This window comes from Delphinus delphis, chromosome 17 (assembly GCF_949987515.2).
Source record: "Delphinus delphis chromosome 17, mDelDel1.2, whole genome shotgun sequence".
Lineage (NCBI taxonomy): Eukaryota > Metazoa > Chordata > Mammalia > Artiodactyla > Delphinidae > Delphinus > Delphinus delphis.
In genome coordinates, this window is record NC_082699.1 from 8,002,719 (window position 1) to 8,025,624 (window position 22,906).

The 22,906-nt window shown below is 47.6% G+C and overlaps 1 protein-coding gene across 3 annotated transcripts in view; it reads left to right on the forward strand.

Annotated features, from left to right (window-relative positions):
* Positions 1–19,427, forward strand: part of CHD7 (chromodomain helicase DNA binding protein 7) — a 178,219-nt gene extending 158,792 nt beyond the window's left edge. The window contains exons 24-38 of one of the 3 annotated variants that reach the window (XM_059994692.1): positions 3,110–3,199; positions 3,666–3,769; positions 5,105–5,234; positions 5,680–5,752; positions 5,912–5,969; positions 6,659–6,887; positions 7,116–7,324; positions 7,403–8,074; positions 8,835–8,995; positions 11,148–11,375; positions 11,604–12,047; positions 15,070–15,291; positions 16,563–16,703; positions 16,922–17,026; positions 18,316–19,427. In XM_059994692.1, coding sequence (XP_059850675.1) covers positions 3,110–3,199; positions 3,666–3,769; positions 5,105–5,234; positions 5,680–5,752; positions 5,912–5,969; positions 6,659–6,887; positions 7,116–7,324; positions 7,403–8,074; positions 8,835–8,995; positions 11,148–11,375; positions 11,604–12,047; positions 15,070–15,291; positions 16,563–16,703; positions 16,922–17,026; positions 18,316–19,263 — 3,814 coding nt within the window. In that variant the 3' untranslated portion in view covers positions 19,264–19,427. Of the gene's footprint in view, positions 1–3,109; positions 3,200–3,665; positions 3,770–5,104; positions 5,235–5,679; positions 5,753–5,911; positions 5,970–6,658; positions 6,888–7,115; positions 8,075–8,834; positions 8,996–11,147; positions 11,376–11,603; positions 12,048–15,069; positions 15,292–16,562; positions 16,704–16,921; positions 17,027–18,315 lie in introns of all 3 variants that reach the window. The other 2 variants (XM_059994689.1, XM_059994690.1) reach the window with 2 other exon arrangements.
* The last annotated feature ends 3,479 nt before the right edge of the window (positions 19,428–22,906 follow it).

Below are 22,906 nucleotides of genomic sequence, written 5' to 3' on the forward strand. Positions count from 1 at the left end.
TCTATCTCTCTTAGACATCGTAGCAGCAAAAGTCTGAGCACCTAATACTGGCAGCACGCCAAGCGCTTCCTAGGGATTATGTGTTTTGAGTTGTCTAAGATAAGTCGTGCTCTTTCACCCCCATTTACCTGGCAAGGAGACCAAGTTTCGGGTGCTTAAGGTCCCTCGGCTAGTTAAGGGGCAGCGAGCACCTTTGCTTCCGAGCAGCCCTGCCCATCTCGGAACCCTGCCTCCCCTCAGGGTTGTAGAAAACCTCAGTGAAATAATTCCTGGAGAACATCTGCTACTCCTGGGTCGCACTGACTTGTGGTTCTCGTCCCTTTTTAAATGCAGTGGTGCCTTCAGGGACTCGCTTTGATCACCATTGCTGGATTTTGACCGACAAAATTTTTCCCTTCTGAGTCTTCAAAACCATTACCTCAAACCCTTCTGGCACCTCAGAAACTGCTGTCACTGCCATAGCATAATGGTTCTCCCTAAAGTCCTGCCCTGCCCAGAGCTATTAGAAAACTTCTGTTTCTTCGTGGTTTATGTGAACTTGGGGTCCATAACCTTCCGAACTCTGGATTCAGACAAACTGTAAGTGAAGGGGTTTAGTGTGGGAACAACGGCTCCTCTTCCCGGACCCCAGTGTCATGGTGGCGGTTTTTAATTCCCCACTTTGATGTCAGTAACAGACTTCTGCAGGGTACGCGGCCCAGTTAGTACGTGAGATGTAACTAGTGTTCTTCACATCTTCCCCTGGGTCTCAGGAGAAGAATCGGCAGTGCCTCTTCCATCTCCTCTCTGGGATGAGCAGTCAGAGAGAAAATGAGACCCAAATTGAGGGACCTCCTGGAAAACAGCTGGCCAGTCCTCTTCAAAAGTTTCAAGAGACAGGGCTTCCCTGCTGGCGCAGTGGTTGAGAGTCCGCCTGCCGATGCAGGGCACACGGGTTCGTGCCCCGGTCCGGGAAGATCCCACATGCCGTGGAGCGGCTGGGCCCGTGAACCATGGCCGCTGAGCCTGTGCATCTGGAGCCTGTGCTCCGCAACGGGAGAGGCCACAGCAGTGAGAGGCCCGCGTACCGCAAAAAAAAAAAAAAAAAGTTTCAAGAGACAAAGACAGGATCTGTCTCAAGTTGAAGGAGACGAAAAGGGGGTAGGACAGTTCAGTGCACACGTGCTCCCGGCCTTGATGCTGGTCCAGAAAACGGGCACCAGTGGGATAGCCGCTGAAATGAGAATGAGGTCTGGGGACTTGTTAGGAGTCCTGTCTGTCTGACTCACCACGTGCAAGCTCCTTAGGGTCAGAGGCCACCTCCCATCACCCCGTTATCCTGCCAGGCCACTCAGCTTGCCAGTGCATTGGTTTGAATTTTTTCCTCTAGAAGAAAGGTGACATTCACAGTTCATTCGTAAAAGTCTCCACAAAACCAAAATTCCTCACGAGGTAGAAAACTTTGTCTTCTACCGAAGGGAGAGAAACCGTCAGGATCACTGCTGCCGCACCGAGTTTTGGTGAATAAAAGAGGATCCAGCTAAAGGTGGAGGGCGTCCCCTTGCCAGGCATCCTCTGTAAGGAGACGTGGTGTGCAGTTCCTTCTTGTGCAGCCATGGGGCCTGCACTGTCACTTCTCTTCTGCTGGTTCAGTACGGCACAGCCAATGTTTAATCTTATCAAAAGAAAGAAGTCTTAAAAAATAAAAACGAATTATCCAGAAAGGCCGCTTACTTTGGAGTGCATTCAGGTATTTACAGCCTCACGCTTTGCCCGCTGAGAACCCAGGTTGGCCAGGAGCAGCCTGTTGGTGGAGAGGAAGGCGGGTCACGGGGTATCTGTGTGTGATTGGGAGTGGCCTGTCGTGGTGAAGCTGCCCCTAGTTGTCATTTTGATATTTTCAATGACAAGTGCCACGTCCCTAGAGACATTAAGAAGTGATGGAGTCAGAAGGCCTAATTCTGAGTGGTCCATGCTCAAGGTGACCCTGTGACCTTGGATATGTCACTTGTCCTCTGTTGGCCTCAGTTTTCATGTTTGTGAAAATGGAAATTGTGACTTGCTCCACTTTGTCATAGAGTTATTGTAAGGATCAAATGAGCTAGTGTTAGTCAGTGTGATACATGGGTTGTAAAGTGTTCTGCAAATGTATGATGGGATTATCCAGCTAGGGGAGTAGCACTTGGTGTTATCTACTCATGGCCAAGGAGGTAGTCTTCAGATATGAGTCCTGAGTGCACAGTGGGGCTGTCCAGCAGGAGATGCTAGACTTGGAGTAGACAGGCCTTGGGGACTTACCAGGGGGGCATTATTGAAAGAATTAGGTGTACGCCATTGAGGAAATCCAAGTGAGATCAAAAATCTGGTTCCTAGAATTCCATGAGTTTTTAAAAACTGATTCCTTGAAGATGACTAGAAACTTCAGTGAACTGGACACATTTTAATCTCCTTTGTGATGTTTTATTATTACTTGTTAAGCTATAACTTAGGCTTCCAGGTAATATAAGCTAGAAGGAATAAAAACCGGTTACTGTTCCTTAAGGGGGAAACGTAAGGATCCACTGCCACCACCATCTTCCTTTCTCAGAAGCAAAGTTGTATAATCTGAAAAACCTGACGTTCCATAGTGAGGGTTTATGGTAAGGTAGTAAAACCAGATTTTATATCTCGTTTATTCCTACAACTTCTGATGTGCTTCCAAAAATGGTATTAAGGCAGCAGCTGAGGAAGTTTTACGAGATAATGAAGCAGAACAGTTACTGAAAGCCATCTGCTCCGTTGTTTACAAACTCGCTTCGATACTTCAGAGGCAGCGGTGGGCTACGTGTCTAAACTTCACAAGCTGCACTAGGTAGACTCCACGAAGTGTGCCCGGGCCGGGCTGAGCTCTGGCCCTCTCTGTGCAGGGGGAGCGGTTGCCAGGCAGGCCTGCTGGAAGCTAGCAGAAAGCACCACACAGAGGTGATTATGTGCCACCATCTGTCACGCTTCAAGCCTACCATACAGCATGGCTAATCAGCCTTGGCAGGATGATGGATGAACAGCAGCAGCTGCCAGGAGCCGCTGTTGGCAAACAGTCCCGAAGTTAAGAACTTCTCCCCCCCGCCCCCGCCCCCGTCTTCCTCTCCAGGGTCCTGCTGCGTGTCCGCATGCTGTACTACCTGAGACAAGAAGTGATAGGAGACCAGGCGGAGAAGATCCTAGAGGGCGCCGACTCAAGGTTGGTGTGAGCCCACGTTCGCCCCGTTCCCCTCGGCGATGAGCCGGGCGGTCAGAACAGAGCGCGGGGCGCGCCTCGAACCTCCGTCAGCCGTCAGTGGCGCCTCTCCCTTTTTGCATCTCAAGAGCAGTTGTTTGCCCTACCAGCCTGGGGACGTGATGAGAATCGGGAAAAGCCTGTTCGTATGTATGTGTGGATGTACGAAAAGGTGTGAACTAAACGACCGGTGTTCCGAGCTGACCTTTAAAAAATGGGGCCCTGCGTGGTAAAGTTCACCTCTGGTCCTGCTAGGACGTACGTGGCCGACTTCTGCCCTTTCTTTTAACCTTTGCTCACGCCGCCCCCAGCCCCACCTCACGATGCTCAGGTGCTTGTGGGAAGGGGGCGCGGGTTGCGTTCGTCCCTTGGCGTTCTTTTTTAATACTGGGATTTGTTTTAAATATCACGTAAACGGTTGTCTTTGTAGTGAAGCTGATGTGTGGATACCTGAGCCTTTCCACGCGGAAGTCCCCACAGATTGGTGGGATAAGGAAGCTGATAAGTCCCTCCTGATTGGAGTGTTCAAGCACGGTAAGGGGCGTCTCTGTTGGACCACATCTTGACCGTGTGGCTTTGTCTTTATTTAGAGCTCTTTGCATTCTCTTTCCAAAGTCATAATATTAATGAGGATAGTTCCAGAGGACTCTTGGCGTCTACCATTTCCTGTACTAAAAATCTAATATGAACTGTAAATATCAGATGCTGTTTTTGAATGTTTGTTGAGTATTTGAGAAGAAAACATTTCTTTCTTGGCTGTAAATAAAACCCAAGCCATATTTGTTTTAATAATAGCCAAGTTGTCCTATAGCTGTCCCTAAACTTTGCTTCCAGCCTGGCTCCCCTTGCGGGCTCTGCCAGCCCGTGTCAAAGTGGACGGTGGGCTTAACCTCTGCTATTAATCTGTACAAGTGCCTCCTGGGCTTTGTTCCAAGCAATATTTCACAAATGTCAGTGCCGAGAACTCGTGGCTCCCCTGAGTGGGATGCAGCCTTGTTAACTTTGAAAGGCTGGGGATGCAGAACTGGCATGATATATACAGTGAACGATTCCTGATTATAATCCCGAGTCTCTGGAGGGCGTGGAGGTATTCTCAGCAGCCCAGCCTGACTAAAGGGGAGAATGATGGCTTATAAAACCTTTCATGATTACCGTTTGGCTTGCGGCTCTAGAGCAGTTAGGAGCGGGGTGTGGTGGTGCACATCCTAATTGAATTGTGCTGTCCTGCCTCTGTACCACAGCCGTGTTCTGTGAGCTCAGCCTAAAAATCACCTTCCCGCAGTGCACTGCTGGGATCTGCCATCTTCCATCTAGTCAACTTGGGCAGTCAGAAAGCAAATTGCAGTCTGAAAACCATAGAGGGAACAGTGTCATCTTACTGACACGCATCATCCTAAACCTAATAAGACAGGTTCGCTGGCCTGACGTAGACAGGGATGTTTCAGCCGGCGGTGCACGTTCCTGCAGGACTGAAGCCGTTCCCGGGGAAGGTGGGGTGGACCCCTGCAGAGGTCACAGAAGAACATTACGAAGCCTTTTAATGCCAAGCAAAATGAGATCCTGGGGACGGTCGGGTCAGACACCTTCCCAGGCACCTTGCAGTTATTCTGAACCCGTTTTTCCGTTAGTATTTGCAGTCGTTCTGATAACATCCCTGAAATGTAACCTGGCCCCCTCCTCCCCCTCCAAATCTGCCCGGGGATAAGGGTTCCGTAGAACAGGCTACTGCAGCCTGGTTCGTTTAAAGCCAACATACAATGATCATCTCAGTCGAGAGCCACGGGTGGGGTGGCCGTGCTCGTGATTCTGTGAGTGACGGGCCTTCGTTGTTTCCGTGTGTGTCCTCTGTGGGCCGGTGGGACGGCACAGGGTACGAGAAGTACAATTCCATGCGAGCTGACCCCGCGCTGTGCTTCCTGGAACGAGTTGGTATGCCCGATGCCAAGGCCATCGCTGCCGAGCAGAGAGGAACAGACATGCTAGCAGATGGCGGTGATGGGTAAGAAGGACATTTTAAAATTTTAATAAACTTTATGTCAGTGTCACATCTACTGGCAGGGTTCAGTTCTTACACGGCACTGTGCATTACATTGCATCTGATTTGGACTTAAGTGATGTTTACCAGTGTAGTCTGTTTATATATCATAATGACTATTTAAACACAATATATGATCTAGATAATCTGCAACTTGTCTTTTCCAAATGATGACAACCCCCCGCCCCCCAACGCGCGCGCGCGCGCACACACACACACACGCACACACACACACACACACACACACACCCTACCCCTCATGGCTGCACGCTTTGAATACCGACAGAGTCGCTTTGGATGTCAGACGCAGAATTCAAAGTAGCATCAGGCGGGTTGTTACTCTTTCCCAGGCTCCCTTCAGTCTCTTGCTAACCAGTGTGATTTAAACATTTTTATAAATTTTATATAGGGGAGAATTTGATAGAGAAGATGAAGACCCAGAATATAAACCAACCAGAACGCCGTTCAAGGATGAAATAGATGTAAGAACTTGAGTACATTGACTTTTACGGCACCAGTAAAATATTGTATGCTCATATAAGACTTGTTAAACTTTATAGATAACGGCCTTTTCTTTAAAAGATAAAAGCAAAATAAAACCCCAAATTAAAATAATTTCTCTTTCTCGCTTTGCTTTTGAGGAATTTGCAAATTCTCCTCCAGAAGATAAGGAAGAACCCATGGAAATACGCGGCCCAGGTAGGACTCCCTGAAAGCCGGGGGGAGCAGGGCTGAAGAGTGGGGTGCAGGCCTTGCCTTGCGGCTGGACTGCTGCCGCTTCACCACGGCGGCGTCTTCAAGTGCCGCTTCATCTATGCTGACTCACCTCTTTTGTGAAGAATTCTAATGCCTGTTTATTCTCGGTTTTTCATTCTGTTGAATTGCTTTGATAAAATAACTATTTTTTGGATTAAGATAATTTACATATTTATGTTTCAAATCAGGTGGTGAAAACTTTTAAGCATCTTTAGAAACACAGCTCTTAAAAACAGGGCATTTGTTAAGTATCTGCCCGCTTATTGAGACACTACTACCCTTTTTTCCTAATGTAAGATCATTGGCTAACAATCATGTGATTGTTTTTTACGTTCAAGATTATCACATTACAGGAGAGCACCCTTATCACGTAGTCTGTGGCACAAAGTATGTTTCTTTATGGAGGATTGACGTATGACCTTGGTTTTTTCCCCCTAAGGAGCTGAGAAAGAAATGGTTTACAAGTTCCACACTAACATCACTCCTTATTTATATTTTAAAAGCGAGAGCACTACGATGCCCTTCCCGAGCTGCCATTTGAATGTTAGCGAGTCATCTCGTTTTGCTGGGAAACCTCTGTGTATGGCGAGGTTATGGCTGCACATTCAGAAATCTTCTCTTCGATTCCCCAGGCAAGCACAGCGAGGGCGGCGCTGAGTTAGGCCAGCTGTACTGGCCCAATACCTCGACCCTGACCACCCGTCTGCGCAGGCTCATTACCGCCTATCAGCGCAGCTACAAAAGGCAGCAGATGAGGCAGGAGGCCCTGATGAAGACCGACCGGCGGAGACGGCGGCCCCGGGAGGAAGTGCGGGCCCTGGAAGCTGAAAGGGAGGCTATAATATCGGAGAAACGGCAGAAGTGAGTTTCCGAGGGTTTACCAGCGCCTGGTACCTTGCCCTCTCCTCTGTTCTTCTGCACCCGCAGGAGGCAGACATCGCAGGCAAGATAACCGCTGTCAAAGCCCCCCCCCCCCCGCAGAAAGAGACAAGCCCTGTGAATTAAGTTCAGGGCAAACGAGGAAAAGCAGTAATAAACGTGAAGCCTTTTTACGCAGCCCAAGTCCGGCTAACGTCTCTTTTCTGACAGGTGGACGAGACGGGAAGAGGCGGACTTTTACCGCGTGGTGTCCACGTTTGGGGTTATTTTTGACCCGGCGAAACAGCAGTTCGACTGGAACCAATTCCGAGCCTTTGCCAGGCTTGACAAGAAGTCCGATGAGAGTCTGGAGAAGTACTTCAGCTGCTTCGTGGCCATGTGCCGGCGGGTGTGTCGCGTGCCCGCCAAGCCAGATGGCGGTAGGTTCGCCGGGCACGGAACAGCGGGGCGTGGGAGGGGCGGGCGCCCTCGGGTGACACGCGCTCCCCCTGCCGCAGAGCCGCCCGACCTGCCCTCGGCGATCGAGCCCATCACGGAGGAGCGCGCCTCGCGCACCCTGTACCGCATCGAGCTGCTGCGGAAGATCCGCGAGCAGGTGCTGCGCCACCCGCAGCTGGCCGAGCGGCTCCGGCTCTGCCAGCCCAGCCTGGACCTGCCCGAGTGGTGGGAGTGCGGCAGGCACGACCGGGACCTGCTGGTGGGCGCCGCCAAGCACGGGGTCAGCCGCACGGACTACCACATCCTCAACGACCCCGAGCTCTCCTTCCTGGACGCGCACAAAACCTTCGCCCAGACCCGAGGGGCGGCCGGCGCCCCGGCCCTGAGCGCGCTGGCCCTGGGCTTTGGCCAGACGCCCGCCGCCGCCGCCACCGCCACCGCCGCCCCCACCGCCGCCCCGGGCCAGGAGGAGAAGGCGGGAGGGGCGGAGGCCAAGGCCGGGGAGGCGGGGGAGGCCGAGGCAGAGGAGGAGGAGGCCGAGGGCGGCGGGAAGGACCGGAAGCAGGACCGCGAGGCCGAGGCCGAACCCGGCGCTGGGAAGAGCGATCCGAGAGGGGCGGAGGTCGGTGCGGACATGGGGCCCAAGTCCATTTCAGAAAAGGGTTCCGAGGAGGACGAAGAGGAAAAGCTGGAGGACGATGACAAGTCGGAAGAGTCTTCCCAGCCCGAAGGTAACTCCTGGCCCTTCAGGCCTCTCCTGACCCCATCCCCGCAGGTGTCTTCCTGTCATGTGACCGGTGCTCTTTTTTTTTTCCGGTCGTTTTAAAGGTAATGAGGTACATTTCTTTCTGTGAAGGAATAGTGTCAGGTTATGCTTAGATGTATGTTTTGCTCTGATACGATGTGTAAGCATGCTATTTCGAACGACTTAACTTCCCAGGAGGATGGTTTTACAGACACTAACAATTTTAAAACAAATGATGCTTTATTTTTCATTCCGAAGTAAAGGGTGGGAGTAGAATCTGGGAAGAACCAGTTCTCTTCCTAAGTCCCAGGTAGGTTGCCGTACCTGCCACGAAGGAAAAATGAAGCGCCGCGTTGTACTTTTCTGCCGGAGCTGCGGCTCGGAACTGTGGCCAACGCATTAATCCTTTTCCTGGTGGAGGAACAGAGGCTCTGCTGGGTCAGAGGCTTGGCTGTCGATTCAGCCGCCTGTGAGACTTGTTCGCAGGATGCCTGACGACTAGTGAGACGTAACGTCCCTAAGCCTCTACTTCCTCATCTGTAAAACAGGAATGACACCATCTACGTGAAAGGGCCCTTGCAGGCTTTAAGCGACAAGACTTGTAACGTGCCTGATACCATTGTAGCCGCAGTAGGTACTCGATAAAATGGAGCTCATCAGCATTCAGATATTAAATCATGTCTTTTCTACACTCCCTTTTCAGCAATATGCTGGTTGTGAGCGATGCACATTAACTCATTTCTCAGCAGGAACTGTCTCGAGAGGGAAGAATTTTGATGAAGAGAGCAATGCTTCCATGAGCACTGCTAGGGATGAGACCCGAGACGGATTCTACATGGAGGACGGAGATCCGTCCGTAGCTCAGCTCCTTCATGAAAGAACGTTTGCCTTCTCGTTTTGGCCTAAGGTCGGTGGGGTTTTGTTGTTGTTGTTGTTTTGGTGACCAAAAAAGAATAGGGTGGAGGAAATCATTCTAGCTTGATTTTTCAACTAATTTTAAGGTAAACTCTGACACAGTGTATGAAGATTGTAGATTTTTCTTGTGTTTTTAAAAGAATGATCTGGGAAAGCCCAAAGAAAAAATTCTGTGGAATAACTTTTTTAATAGGATAGGAAAGGTGCCAGGAAGCAAAGCGAATAAGAAAAAAGAACTGTTCATAAGGATCTTTGCTTCCTCGCGGTGTTTTAGATTATTTGTCTAGTGCCGTCTATGGATTATTGTTTCAAAAGACTCACCCATCTGACAAAATAAAATGTGTGAACCTTTTTTAAAAAGAATTTTTTATTGTGGTAAAAAACACATACCATGAAATTTACAATCTTGACTGTTTTTAAGTGTGCAGTTGGGTAGAGTTAAATATTTTCAGGTTGTTGTAAAAGAGACCCCCAGGAGTTTTTTTATCTTGCAGGACTGAAACTCCTTCCCCGGAGATCAACTCCCCTGCCCCACTGCCCCTAGACAACTACTATTCTACTTTCTGTTTCTGTGAACTTGACTCCTTTAGCTTAGATACCTCATATAAGTGGAATCATACAGTACTAGCTCTTTTATGACTGGTTTATTTCACTTAGTGTAATGTCCTCAAGGTCCATCTGTGTCAAAGCATGTAACAGGATTTCCTTCTGTTTTAAGGCTGAATAATATTCTGTCGTGTGTATATACCACATTTTCTTTATCCATTCATCCATCATTGGGACCTTTGGGTACCTTCCTCCTCTTGGCTTATTATGGTGCTACTGTAAATGTGAATGGACTGATGTCTCTTTGAGACCCTGCTTTCATTTCTTTTGGAAACATACCCATAAGTGGTATTGCTGGATCATGTGATGGTTCTATTTTTAATTTTGGGGGGAACCTCTGTACTGTTTTCCATAGCCATTGTACCATTCTGTAATCCCGATGGAACCTGTGTGTACTTTAAAACTGTGTGTTTTGGGGTTTTTTTAAATCCTGAAGCAGAACTTTCAGATTTAAGACAACTTCATACATTTGGAACCCTGTAATCTTCTGAACTGGGGAGAGGGTGGGCGTTGACCCATTTGCTCGAATACGTTATGAGATAATTCCAAATGTAGTTATCTATAACCCAAAAGCAAAGTAGAAATGACTTTTTTGGCTAACTGGCATAATTTCATAATAAATCCCTATGTAATTTGGGCCTGTTTCTCAGGGTGGAGAGATAATCATCCTAATCACCATAACAGGGCTGTGTCTGGTTTAAACAAACAACACAGAAAAGGCTGCCTTCGACTCCTCCCCAGGCTGCTCTCCCATATAGTATTAATTGTGGAAGAAACAATGTGAAATTTTTAACTGAAGAGTGTACTATCGGAGACATTTCTTTTTTCCTCTGTATGCTCCCTTATTTCCCCTGTTTTGCTAGTCTGCCTTATTGAGTTGAGAAGGCAGCTTCCCAGGTAAGCCGAAAGGTCTACAGTGGCAGGCTTTTAATCTATGGAAACTGGGTCTGAGAGCTGTAATTAGACATTTTTAAAGGACATGCTTCAATGAAACTTGAAGTGATAATAGGTGGGAGATGCAAATTGACGCTCATTAGGTGTTCCTAGGTTGGTGCCCATTCGTAATGCTGAACTTTATTAATAGTGACGCTAATGATGTCCCACTTCCTGGGACAGGCTGCAGTCCAGCCTGGGGACTGAAGCACCAGAGCGTCGAGAAGCTGACTGCAGGCTTCCATTGTCACCTGCTGACGTGCACCAACAATCTTTAGCCTACACAACAGTTACTCGTAAAACAAGGGGACATTTTAGAGGTGTTGGTTATGTAACATTCTCTCGTTTGTGTGATTCATTGTGCGTAATTGAAAAATGCTGAGTCTTATGTGTTGCGGTCACCTTCAGGCCTCACACCAGAGTAAAGTGGTTCTGGTGGGTTTGGTTTATTTCCACGCTTGTTTGCTTTTTGTTTACTTTTGCTTTTCGCTCGCCCGTCTGCTTTTAAGCCTTTTCTGCTCTTCAGCGTCTCAGTGGATGTATTTATCCCGTAATTTTCACCAGGTCTTTGTTACAGTTTCGTGTGACTTCTCTTCCCCCTCCAGGATCGAGTAATGATAAACCGATTAGACAACATCTGTGAAGCAGTGTTGAAAGGCAAATGGCCGGTAAATAGGCGCCAGGTGTTTGATTTCCAGGGCCTCATCCCCGGCTACACGCCCCCCACTGCCGACAGTCCCCTGCAGAAGAGGAGCCTGGCCGAGCTCTCCATGGTGGGCCAGGCGAGCATCAGCGGCAGCGAGGACCTCACCGCTTCCCCTCAGTTGTCCAAGGTCAGTTAGAGCGCTTTGCTGGTGCCGCTTAAAGATAAGCTCCCTTGACTCCGTTTGGAAGCTCGTGTTCACTGGTCCTGCTGAGAACTAAGGAGGCGGCTGTTTCCTCAGCTCCGTGCAGCAGCCTCGGATGTTTAATTCCTTAAGCTTCCCGTTCCCGCTTTCCGCGAGCCGGCCCGTGCAGCAGGTGCAGTTTTGGCTCACTCTTGTGTCGGGATTTCTCAACAGGAAGACGCCCTCAACCTCTCCGTCCCTCGCCAGAGGAGGAGAAGGAGGAGGAAGATCGAAATCGAGGCCGAAAGAGCTGCTAAGCGGCGAAACCTCATGGAGATGGTTGCCCAGCTGCGGGGGAATCAGGTGGTCTCGGAAAACGGACAGGAGAAAGTTGTCGATTTATCAAAGGCCTCGAGAGAGGCGGCAAGCTCTACCTCAAATTTTTCATCTCTTACTTCAAAGTTTATCTTGCCTAATGTCTCGGCGCCCATGTCTGATGCCTTTAAGACTCAAATGGAGCTGCTCCAGGCAGGCCTGTCCCGCACGCCCGCCAGGCATCTGCTCAACGGCTCCCTCGTGGACGGAGAGCCTCCCATGAAGAGGAGGCGGGGAAGGAGGAAAAACGTGGAGGGCCTCGACCTGCTGTTCATGAGCCACAAACGGACGTCATTGAGTGCAGTAAGTCCAGGGGCTGGCTCCCCCCGCGTGCCCGCGCCGGCGGCCCGGGTCCCGGCTCTGCTGCCCGCTCCGGGGCACGCGCCCCTCGGTGACGCGGCGCGAAAGCCGGCCCCTTCCGCTAAAGAAGCAGTCGCGATGGACAGAGTCGTGGTTCTGAGCCGGAAAGCTGTGTTGAGCGTTGACGCAGATCACTCGGCCTGAACCACGGGTAGCTTGAGGATTTATTCTGCCCAAGATCCTAATATATTGATCACTCTCGGAAGACTAGCCCAAAACAAAAACACGTTCTTCTGAGCCTGTAATCGTTAGCTCCGAACCCTCGAGGTGGAAAAAGCTTCTGCTGTTAAAAGTATCCATCTGTTTGGGGCCTGGCATTTATTAGATTCGTTCAGTTTCAGACTTAAGATTTTTGTTCGCATGCAAAGCTAGTGATTGCAAATTCTCTTGCCTCCAGAAGCAGATATTTAAAAAATCTCAACTGAATTGAGACCTGTGCTAGTTTAGGTTTGCAAGAAATATGTGTGTCAGTGGATTTTGTCATTTTCTTCTTCAATTCAAAGGAAATGAGTGCAGTGTAATCAAAATAACTCTCTTCCTTAATCCGCTTCAACCACTCACCTAAAAAAGTGCCGCCCAACTAACGATGAGGTTTTACCCCCGAGAACCCGATTACACGAAGTCTTTTTAAAGCGCTGAAATTGGTGCAAGGTACTCTAAGCCTTTGGATTTGAAACCCGAATCAGCACAGAGGTGCTGGAGCTCCTGCCCAAGGAGATGGGATGCCGGCGGCCGGCCCATCCCCTGGGCGGCGGGACACAGTTTGGGAAACACCGAGGGGAGACGTTTGTTTCAATATGTTTTTCCTTATTTCATTCCTATTATTATTTCCCCATTTTTTATTTCTTGAATTTAGAGGAAACTTAGTAAAAGAGTAGGGAAGGCGTGGTCAAGTTAGAGTCTCGAAGTGACAAAATAGCCTTCACTGAAACTTGCCCCCTAGTGGGGTCTGATTAAACCAGAAGCATCCGGGTGGTTAAAAGGTAATTTTCAAAACTCATTACAAATGTACCGGTGGTAGTAATGGTCATTTTTGTTGATCATCTGACTACTTCTAGAATCTTGAAAAATACACCTCACAGTGGATCAGCTGTGATTGTTTTTTCCCTAAGTTAAAACGCCATTTCTAGGCGTGTGGTCCCCAAAGTGGCATCGCCAGCCATTAGCTTCCTGCTGGGAACCACCCTGATACTTTGATAGGTTTTGTTCACTGAACAAACATCAAGAAATCGGGGAGTTTCTGCAGCTCGCACACGGGCGGCTTCATTTACTGTCTTTCAATTTGAATCTCACGTTTGTCTGTGGACCCAGCGTCAGGGATTAACAGTCAGCGCGACCAAGTGCTCCTTCCCATTGTAGTTATACACCCTATATTAAACTTACGGCTGACTTTATTCGTTCACATATTTTAAGCTGTCCCTAGGCATTTGTTTTTTTCCCTTAGCAGTGTGGCTCAAAACTCCTAACAGATGTTAAGAGAATGTATTTTAATTTTTTTTTTTTTAACTCCTAACTGTTGGAATTTGGGGATTCCTCATTTGGTATTTTAGAGGGTTATGTGCGTGCACATAAGATACAAGGAGAATGCTGATTGGTCTGTAAATAAACTGAGTAGTGAAGAGGTATAGAGGTCGGCAAGGTTACTTGTGTGGAACAAGACAGATCCCAAAATCTTGTGTTGTGTTAGCATTCAGACTGGAGACCACTGTGCAGCCGTGAAAAGTAAGTAAGTTGTGAGAGCCAACCCCGCCCTGTGCCAGGCGTGGGGATGCGAAGAATAAAGGCCCGACGGGTGCTTGCACCAGAGAACTCAGTGTATAAGATGGGTGACAGATAAATAACAACATATCACTGTTGTGAGAAGTCCCTGGGGTACTTTGAAAACCCAAAGGAAGAATGGGACTGGAGGAGGTGGATGTGGAGAGAAACAGATGGGGAAGTTTCCCTGGAGTTGGTCATACCTTGGTGAAAGTTTGAAGGTTGTATGGGGGTAAGTCATTTGAAAAGAGGGGGTGGGGAGAGCATGTGCAAAGGGACTGAGGCCAGAGAGAGCCTGTTGTGTCTGGTGAACTGAAAGTTACCGGCCAGGGAATTTGGTGAGGAGGCAGCTTTGGCAGAGATGACCTTGGCGACAAGGTAGGCTGCAAATCACGGAGGGCTGTGATTGCTATGCTAAAGAACTTGGATTTTATCCTGAAGGTGATGCGGGTTCACTTATCAAAATAGCTTAAACAGGGGAGTGATGTAACATGATTTTTGAGCAGAGTGGAGGTTGGATTAAAGAAGGGTGGAACTAGAATCAGGTGGACCGTTTAGGAGTAATGCAGTGATACAGGTGGTCAGTGACGGAGACCTGAACCGAAGCGGGAACAGTAGGGATGGACAGATGGGCCTCACTGAAGATGTCTGCAGGTTGAAATAACGGAGTTTGAGGACCAGTGGCTGGGCGATGGTAGAGTCTCAACTCTAACTCAACTCCAGTTAGCATTGATCTTTCCAGTGTTGCCACACACGCCTAATATGAACTATTGTACTACTGACAAAAGTGTGCTGATCACAGAGTGCCACAGAGCTAGGTATAAACTGGCTTTGGGAACATTCCTTTAATTATAATTTCTTTAATGATGCTATCCAGGGATCCCCAAAAGAGATTGAGAGGCTGCCTTTCATACGTGTCGGGCTCAGGCTCCACTGCCTGTGTCATGCTCCTAGCGGCTTGCTTAAGATCTCAGACATGGAGCGGTGATGGACTGTGAATTTTCTACCCCATTACTAATGCTACAGTGTGAAGAATGATACACATCTCCTCATTTAATAGCTGTTCCCAAACTGCCGTTGTTTCAAGTAACTTTTTTCCCTTCATGATCAGAGACCCATTATGCTAGGCTGGCGTCTCCTCGGGCTAGGATGTTGTCAGGATCTCTCTCTTCATGTGAGAATTCCGACCACTGTCAACTTTCTGCAGGAGGATGCTGAGGTGACCAAAGCTTTTGAAGAAGATATAGAGACCCCACCTACAAGAAACATTCCTTCTCCTGGACAGCTGGACCCAGACACGCGGATCCCTGTTATAAATCTCGAAGATGGGACTAGGCTGGTGGGGGAAGAAGCTCCTAAAAATAAGGACTTAGTCGAGTGGCTGAAGCTGCATCCCGCTTACACTGTTGATATGCCAAGTTACGTACCAGTGAGTATCACAGAGTGTAGGGTTGGGAGGATTCTTGCTCAGTCAGTCCATTTCCTTCTCCCGTGCGACGGAGAAGTCCCTGGTCCCTCTGCCTTTCACTTGACTGTCTCGTCATCTCGGACGTTTCCCAGCTTTTGTCATTGTATATTCTACATTAGAGAAACTAGCTTCAGGTCTGTTGTACGTGAAGGGCAGCCTTGTACTGATTTGAAGATGCCTAGTGTGCATTTCCTTGCCTTTTCCTTCTCCCACCAAATAGATGTGGGTTTTTTTCTGCTACTCTTCACATGGCGTGGTTTCCAGGGGGGACTCGTTATTGGGAAGACACTCCCCAACGTGCTCTAATTGGTCTCTGGACTGGGTCTGCCCAGCACAGAATATTAGGAAGCTGTTACTGCAGAGATCTGAGCCGCTAACACAGCCCAAGACTTTTTAGCTTCTTTCTTAAACAACTAACACTCATGCCGTTTATTAAACATGAGACAGGATCTCCGGATGATTTGTCACTTAAACTGCTTGCGAGCTAGTTGTGCAGATGTCTTACGTCCTATAACTTATGTGATTGAATTTTTTTTTTTTTTTTTTGCGGTACGCGGGCCTCTCACTGCTGTGGTCTCTCCCGTTGCGGAGCACAGGCTCCGGACGCGCAGGCTCAGCGGCCATGGCTCACGGGCCCAGCCGCTCCGCGGCACGTGGGATCTTCCCGGACCGGGGCACGAACCCGTATCCCCTGCATCAGCAGGCGGACTCTCAGCCACTGCGCCACCAGGGAAGCCCTGAATTTTTGAAAACTTAAGCGTAGGAGTTTACATTTTATCTTGTTGAGTTCCTGCCACTCAGAATGCACCCTCCTGCAAAGGCTCTTCTATCCCTTGGGTTGTTTCTCCTCATGTACAGTCGCATGTCGTAGATGTGAGATCACCTCTGTATCCACTCAAGTCTCTGAGTAGAGATCAGCAAAGGTACCAGAGAAAGTTTCCTTTTCAAATACCATGACTTGGTTAAACATTTGAAGAAAAGATTTTAAGCAGGTTATTGAGAGATAAAAGGAAAAGCATGTTCTCCGCTTCTAAGTTTGTTCCTTAAGTAAAGGAAAAAGAGAACAGTCTTTCCTTTCAAAGGAAACTATAGTTTCTAATAATTAAAATGATTCTTGAAACTTCCATAGTAATTGAAAATGGCTTGACTGTTCTGTTTGTCATTTATATAGGAAAGAATAAGTACTAAGTAGAATTTTACTAAATATGTTTTTTGTTTTTGTTTTTTTGCAGAAGAATGCAGATGTGCTGTTTTCCTCATTTCAGAAACCGAAACAGAAACGACACAGATGTCGAAACCCTAATAAATTGGATATAAACACTTTGACAGGAGAAGAAAGGGTGCCTGTTGTCAATAAACGAAATGGGAAGAAGGTAAACATTGGGAAAGGGAATTGATCTCTATGTGATTTCTTCTCCCAGAAAGAAGTGTTTTATTCTGACATCTTTTATAGGGGAAAAGAATTATGTTTCTTCCAGAATACATGTGTATTTATATGATCTGTGTATGTATATGTGTAGATATACAGATGGGAGGGGGAGAGGGAAGACTTTGTCTGTTTCTAAATCATTTTCCAAACGCCTCTCCCTAGATGGGTGGAGCTATGGCGCCTCCCATGAAGGATCTACCCCGGTGGCTGGAGGAAAACCCCGAGTTTGCAGTTGCCCCAGACTGGACCGATCTAGTCAAGCAGTCTGTAAGTACAGACTCCGCCTTTCTGTCCAGAAAGGTATCTGTACAAAACTGTTTTCCTGAATTTTTCTTTATTTTCTGTGGGCCATTAATTATTCAATGATAACTTATTCTTGGCTTAAAAGAGTTGACATAATGCATCATTTTCATACATCATTAATACATCATCATTCCTTGTATCAATATGTCATGAATCCACCAAGGTGGATTAATTTGACAGCTCTGATTTAAAGGGATTGTGTAGAAATATACATTCACAGTCTTAGAGGCAGACTTGCTCCAGGGAGGAATGCCCCAGGTAAACGTGGCTAACAGCATCTGTGGAATGGAATTTATGGTGGTTGAGATCCTTAAGATTAACTGTGATTTCTGATTTTAAAATAAACAAATGAAAAAATACAGCAGTTCTGCCTAAGCATTAATTTCACTGTTTCTTTTTTAAATTAACGTGTTTAAACGTCTTGATTTTTTTTTTTTTTTTGTCTATTTTTCTTTTGGTATACAGTTCTATCAGTCTTCACACATGGATGGTTTCTTGACCGGCCACCATAATCAGAATACAGACAGTTCTGTGACTCGCCCAAATTCCTTTGTATTATTCTCTGTCCCCACCCCTAGCCCAGGGCAACCGCTCGCTGATCTGTTCTCCATCCCTAGAGGTTTTGTCTTTTTGAGGATGTCACCTAAACAGAAGCATAAATCACGTACCCTTTTTGAGACGGCTTCCTTCACTCATCATACTGAGATTCATCCAAGTGGTTACATGTGTCACAGGTTTTGCTGCTGATCAGGCTCCTGTGTGTGGATGTACCCCTGGGTGTGGTTACCCATCACCCATGGAAGGACATCTGGGCTATTTTCAGACTTTGACAATTATGAGTAGAACTGCTATAAACATTCATGTACAGGTTTTTGTGTGAACATGAGTTTTTGTTTCTCCAGGGTAGATACTAAAATATAACTTTAATTAAATTTTCCATCGTTTTCCACTTCCTTCTGATGTGCTATTTCTCGAGTTAGCTATGGATGCAGATATCTTGACACTTGCCTCACCGATAGAGTAGCCTTTAACATTTTTTTCTGCAATTCAGCATAATTCGGTGAGCTGTGTAATGCTAAAAAAGAGAAGTTCTGCTTTCCGAGGTCTGATCCTTGAGCTTCTAGAATGGAAATAATTGCATGTGTATTTCCATTACGAATGTCAGTGTTCAGTCCATCACAGAGGCCCGCGTGGAAATGAGGTTTTCTTCCGAAGCGTTTGATAGCCCCTGTTTGCCTCTCCCTTCCTTTCAGGGTTTCGTTCCTGAGTCGATGTTTGACCGTCTTCTTACCGGACCCGTGGTGCGGGGAGAAGGGGCGAGCCGGCGGGGACGGAGGCCCAAAAGTGAAATCGCCCGCGCCGCCGCCGCCGCCGTGGCCTCCACGTCGGGCATCAACCCCCTGCTGGTGAACAGCCTGTTCGCTGGGATGGACCTGACGAGCCTGCAGAGCCTCCAGAACCTCCAGTCTCTGCAGCTGGCCGGCCTCATGGGCTTCCCTCCGGGCCTGGCCACGGCCACAGCCGCTGCCGCCGCCGCCGGAGGAGACACCAAGAACCCGGCCGCCGTGCTGCCCCTGGTGCTGCCGGGCGTGGCCGGCCTGCCCAGCATGTTCGGGCTGGGCGGGCTGCTCAACACCCCGCTGTCCGCCGCCGCCGCCGCAGCCGCAGCTGCCGCCGCCGGCAACACCGCGGCCGCGGCCGGCCCCGCGGAGCCGGAAGACGGCGCGTGCAAAGCGGAGGAGAAGGGCAACGAGAACGAGGACGAGAACAAGGACTCGGAGAAAAGCACAGACGCCGTTCCGGGCCCGGACTCTGCGAATGGATCTGTTGGTGCTGCTACTGCCCCGGCCGGCCTGCCCTCCAACCCGCTCGCCTTCAACCCCTTCCTCCTGTCCACCATGGCCCCGGGCCTCTTCTACCCGTCCATGTTTCTACCTCCGGGACTGGGGGGATTGACGCTGCCGGGCTTCCCCGCCTTGGCGGGACTGCAGAACGCCGTGGGCTCCGGCGACGACAAGGCTCCCGACAAGGCTGAGGGGGGCACCTTTCAGGAAGAGGAGACCCTCGAGGGCAGCGACGCCGAGGAGAGCCTGGACAAGACGGCGGAGTCCTCAGTCTTAGAAGACGAGATAGCACAGGGCGAAGAGCTAGACTCACTCGACGGGGGGGACGAAATAGAAAACAATGAAAATGATGGATAACCAGTACCAGTTTTCAGTTAAAGTGTTTAAAACTTTTGACAAGTGGTAGTCCTACTGTTTACACTCACAGTTAATGTTCATACCTAGTTTTATAAGCTGTTCTGTAACATAGTGTAGCAAAAGAAAAAAAAAGTCCAAGTCATGTTATACAGGTGTGTCAAAAGGTATCTTGGTCATTAAGTATTGTGCAGTGCATTATTTATTATCCCTAGGAGAGATGAAATTTGAGAGATGATCGTGTCTTTTTAAGGAAACTTACATAATGCTCTGCTTTTTTTTTTTTTTCTTTTCCTTTGGTACCATTGGTATTATAATAAAGAGCAATTTGTAACCAAGTGGCACGAATGAAAGGAAGTGCTGCTCAAAGGAAGTATGAAGTTATATATTTAATTTTTTAATTTTAATTTTTTTGCTGTGAAGGTCAAGATGAAATTTACCATACATATCATCCTTGCTCATTTGTTTCCCTTTTTGACTACACGGGGGTTCCCGCACTTGCGCATCACACACATCCACACACTCTGACAATCTCCACCTTAGTGTGAACGTCTCTGTCCCGAGGCGCAGCAATAATAAGGCAGCTGTTGAATGTGAAGGGTCCCTTTGGAAATTAACCTACTGGGAGGGTTCTTGCCAGACAGAACTGCAGTTCCATTGTCTCGTGGTCTTGTAATGCACTGGTATAAACAAAATAAATAGATGAATAAATAAAGAGTGAGAGAAGAGAGAATCAGGTACCTTTTTTAAATTAAAGGACTTCGTTACTTTAGCCACAAGCTAAAACAGCATTACCTCAGCTCTAAACTAGCCTTGAAGTTTACAGACATGACTTTGTAAATGTATTGTTTTTCTTTGTTGTGATGTCCTTTTATTTTTTTTCCTTTGAAAACTGCTATCATGTAAGATAAAATGTAAATTGCTGCCAACTGTAGTAATGATGCTTTTAATAAAAGTGACCCATGATATGCAGAGATGTAAGTATAGAATGTAGTAGTGTAGGGGAACTGGTTTCACTCTATTTTTTGTATTCGCAATAGATGCAAATACAGCATTCTGGCCTTTGTACAGTTTCTTGATACATCCTCCTATACCAGATTAGCTGTTGGTAATACGCTCAACTGATTGTCTTCCGCCTAGACTGGAAGAAAAACCTCACATTACCTTGGCATAATTCCACTCCAGATATCTCAACAGAACCACACGCAGAAACCTCCCATTACTCCCTCAAAAGGTCACCCGAGGCCGAGACTACTTAAAAAACGTGTGCAGCGTCTGATAATGTGGTACACCGAGGAACAAAGGGTCAAAAGAAAAATGAGGCTTTAATAGGCACAATATCTGGGTCATTTATCCTCGGTTAATGGGTAGAAAAACACAATGCCGTGGTGTCAGCAAGGGACGCGAAGGCACTCTGGTGTCCTGAGGGCCCGGGCTCGGTGCCAGCGTCACGGAGCCCCACGTAGAACGACGCGCACGCACGCACGCAATGCAGGTACGCGCACGCACGCACGCAATGCAGCTACGCGCACGTGCAGCTACGCGCACGCACGGGCTGGGAGCCGCTGGTTCGGGCACTCCTTCATGACCTCTGATGTTCAAGGTAAGCTAGAATTTGAGATGCTCTGTTTTCACCTTGTAATGTCACCTGACCAAACATAAAGTGCCGTGTCCCTGCAGTTAAAAAGGAGGGGAAGAGAGGGTGAGGGTGGTCTGTGGTGGCTCCCTCCGTACCGCCCCCGGGACGCGCCCAGCCCGTCCCCCGCCCGACGTGGCACGAGACAGGCTGTCCGAGTCCCTTTTAGTTATCGAGGTTCCGTGAATTAGCATCGCAAGATGAAAATATACCCATGATGATTCTGGAAAAAGAGCTCCGTGAAGCCTCCACCTTAGACGCCCCGTGGTGGCTTCACCTGTCACGTCACCGTGACTCTTTCTTGAAGAGCGCCTGGGTAGTGCGCGGGCAGGAAAGTGCCTTTTGTAAATCAACTATACTTCAATAAAAACAATAATAAAATTAAATTTAAAAAGAATTTTTTTAAAAGAATAGCTTCGGGAGCAGAATTCTTCAAACGTGGAAAATAAGACTAGACTTCCACAAAGTATAAAGAACTTAAATATTTAAATAACTGAAAGACTTTTTAAGCCTTAAAATAGGACCTTAGGTAGGGAGAATATGTTTCATAAAGTGAGTCTTAAAGGGGCTTCTTCTGAAATTCTTTATAGCGTTGGAAGTTTTCCTATGACACTCTGTAAATAGAGCACACGATGTGACTCTGTCCCTGTTAAAGGAAGATGCTGAGAACAATGACGATCTTCAAAGCAGAGGCATCAATTGCTTGTGGCCAGAAGGAACCCTGACATGATAGGTAGGTCAGCAGCTGGCCCTGAGTCATCTGGGATTTACCTGTGAAGGTGGCCTTGAAGTCATGCAAGTTTCCAAACGCAAAAAATGCGTTTGTTTGGTTTTTTTTTTCCTAATGGAATTAATTCTCGACGTGAGATCTCGAATTTGCCTAAGTAAGAAATATTTTAAATTCAGTCTGATTCTTCATAACCGGTGTTCGTCACGTGCTTGTATAAATTAAGCACTGAGGTGCTCAGTGCTTTCCATGGCGTTTCTGTTTCACCGTCACTTCTCTTCTGTGAGGGAAGTGCTGCTTTCCAGGAGGAAACAGAGACTTGGAGACTTTAAGTAACTGGCTAGCAGTAAGTACAGGAGCTGGATCTGAACCCAGGCAGTCTAACATTAGAGCTTCCTTACAGTTTCTTGAAATACTGCACTCTGGTCTCTGAAATAAAATAGTTATTTAGTGATGATTTGAAGTGTCTAGGGCTTTTGTATTTTTACGTTTGCCCCCTCCCTTACCCCTCCGTAAGGGACCTTAAATCTAAGATTGGGGATTAAGAGGCAGTCTATATGAAGCAGAACCTGGAAGAAGAGTGTGATCTCTGACCAGGCAAACTTGAGTCCCAGTTACCTCATTTAAATTTGGATTTATCTTGCCCCATGAATGTTTCTATTTTATGAAGAAGTCAAGTCTTTGGAAAAGATTAACTTAAGCCTCAGAGCTAGCAAATAGCAAACCTGGTATTTCAACTCAGATTGATCTAACTTCTGGGGTATTTCAACCCTAGGCACTTAAATCACTGCACTGGGGTGATTAACATTCATCAACAAACATTTACTGGGTGCTATGTGCTAGGTACTGTTTTAGTGGCAAGAATATAGCGAAAACCAAAAATAGACTAGGGCCTTGCTGTCATTGGGCTTATATGCTAATAGGAAGAGACAGGTGATACACAGATACAAATACAATTTTTGTAGATGGAGGAATACTATTAAATAAGGTGATGGGGTGCTCAGGTCTGTGGAGGGGACAACTCTGCTTACACCTGAGTGATGAGAAGCAGTGGCCAGACAGAGCTGGTTGGAGAATGTTCCAGGCAAATGGAAGAGCCAGTGCAAAGGTCCTGTGTTGACAGTGAGCTTGGAGGAAGCAGGGGCAGGGAGCCTGTTTGCCTAGAAGATTTGGGGGCTAGGGACCAAACCGGTGCTGGTGGAGGATTTGGATTTCTTTTCTAAGTGCCATAGAAAGTTCCTTGGAAGGTTTTATGCAGAGAAGTGATATCATATTCATGTTTC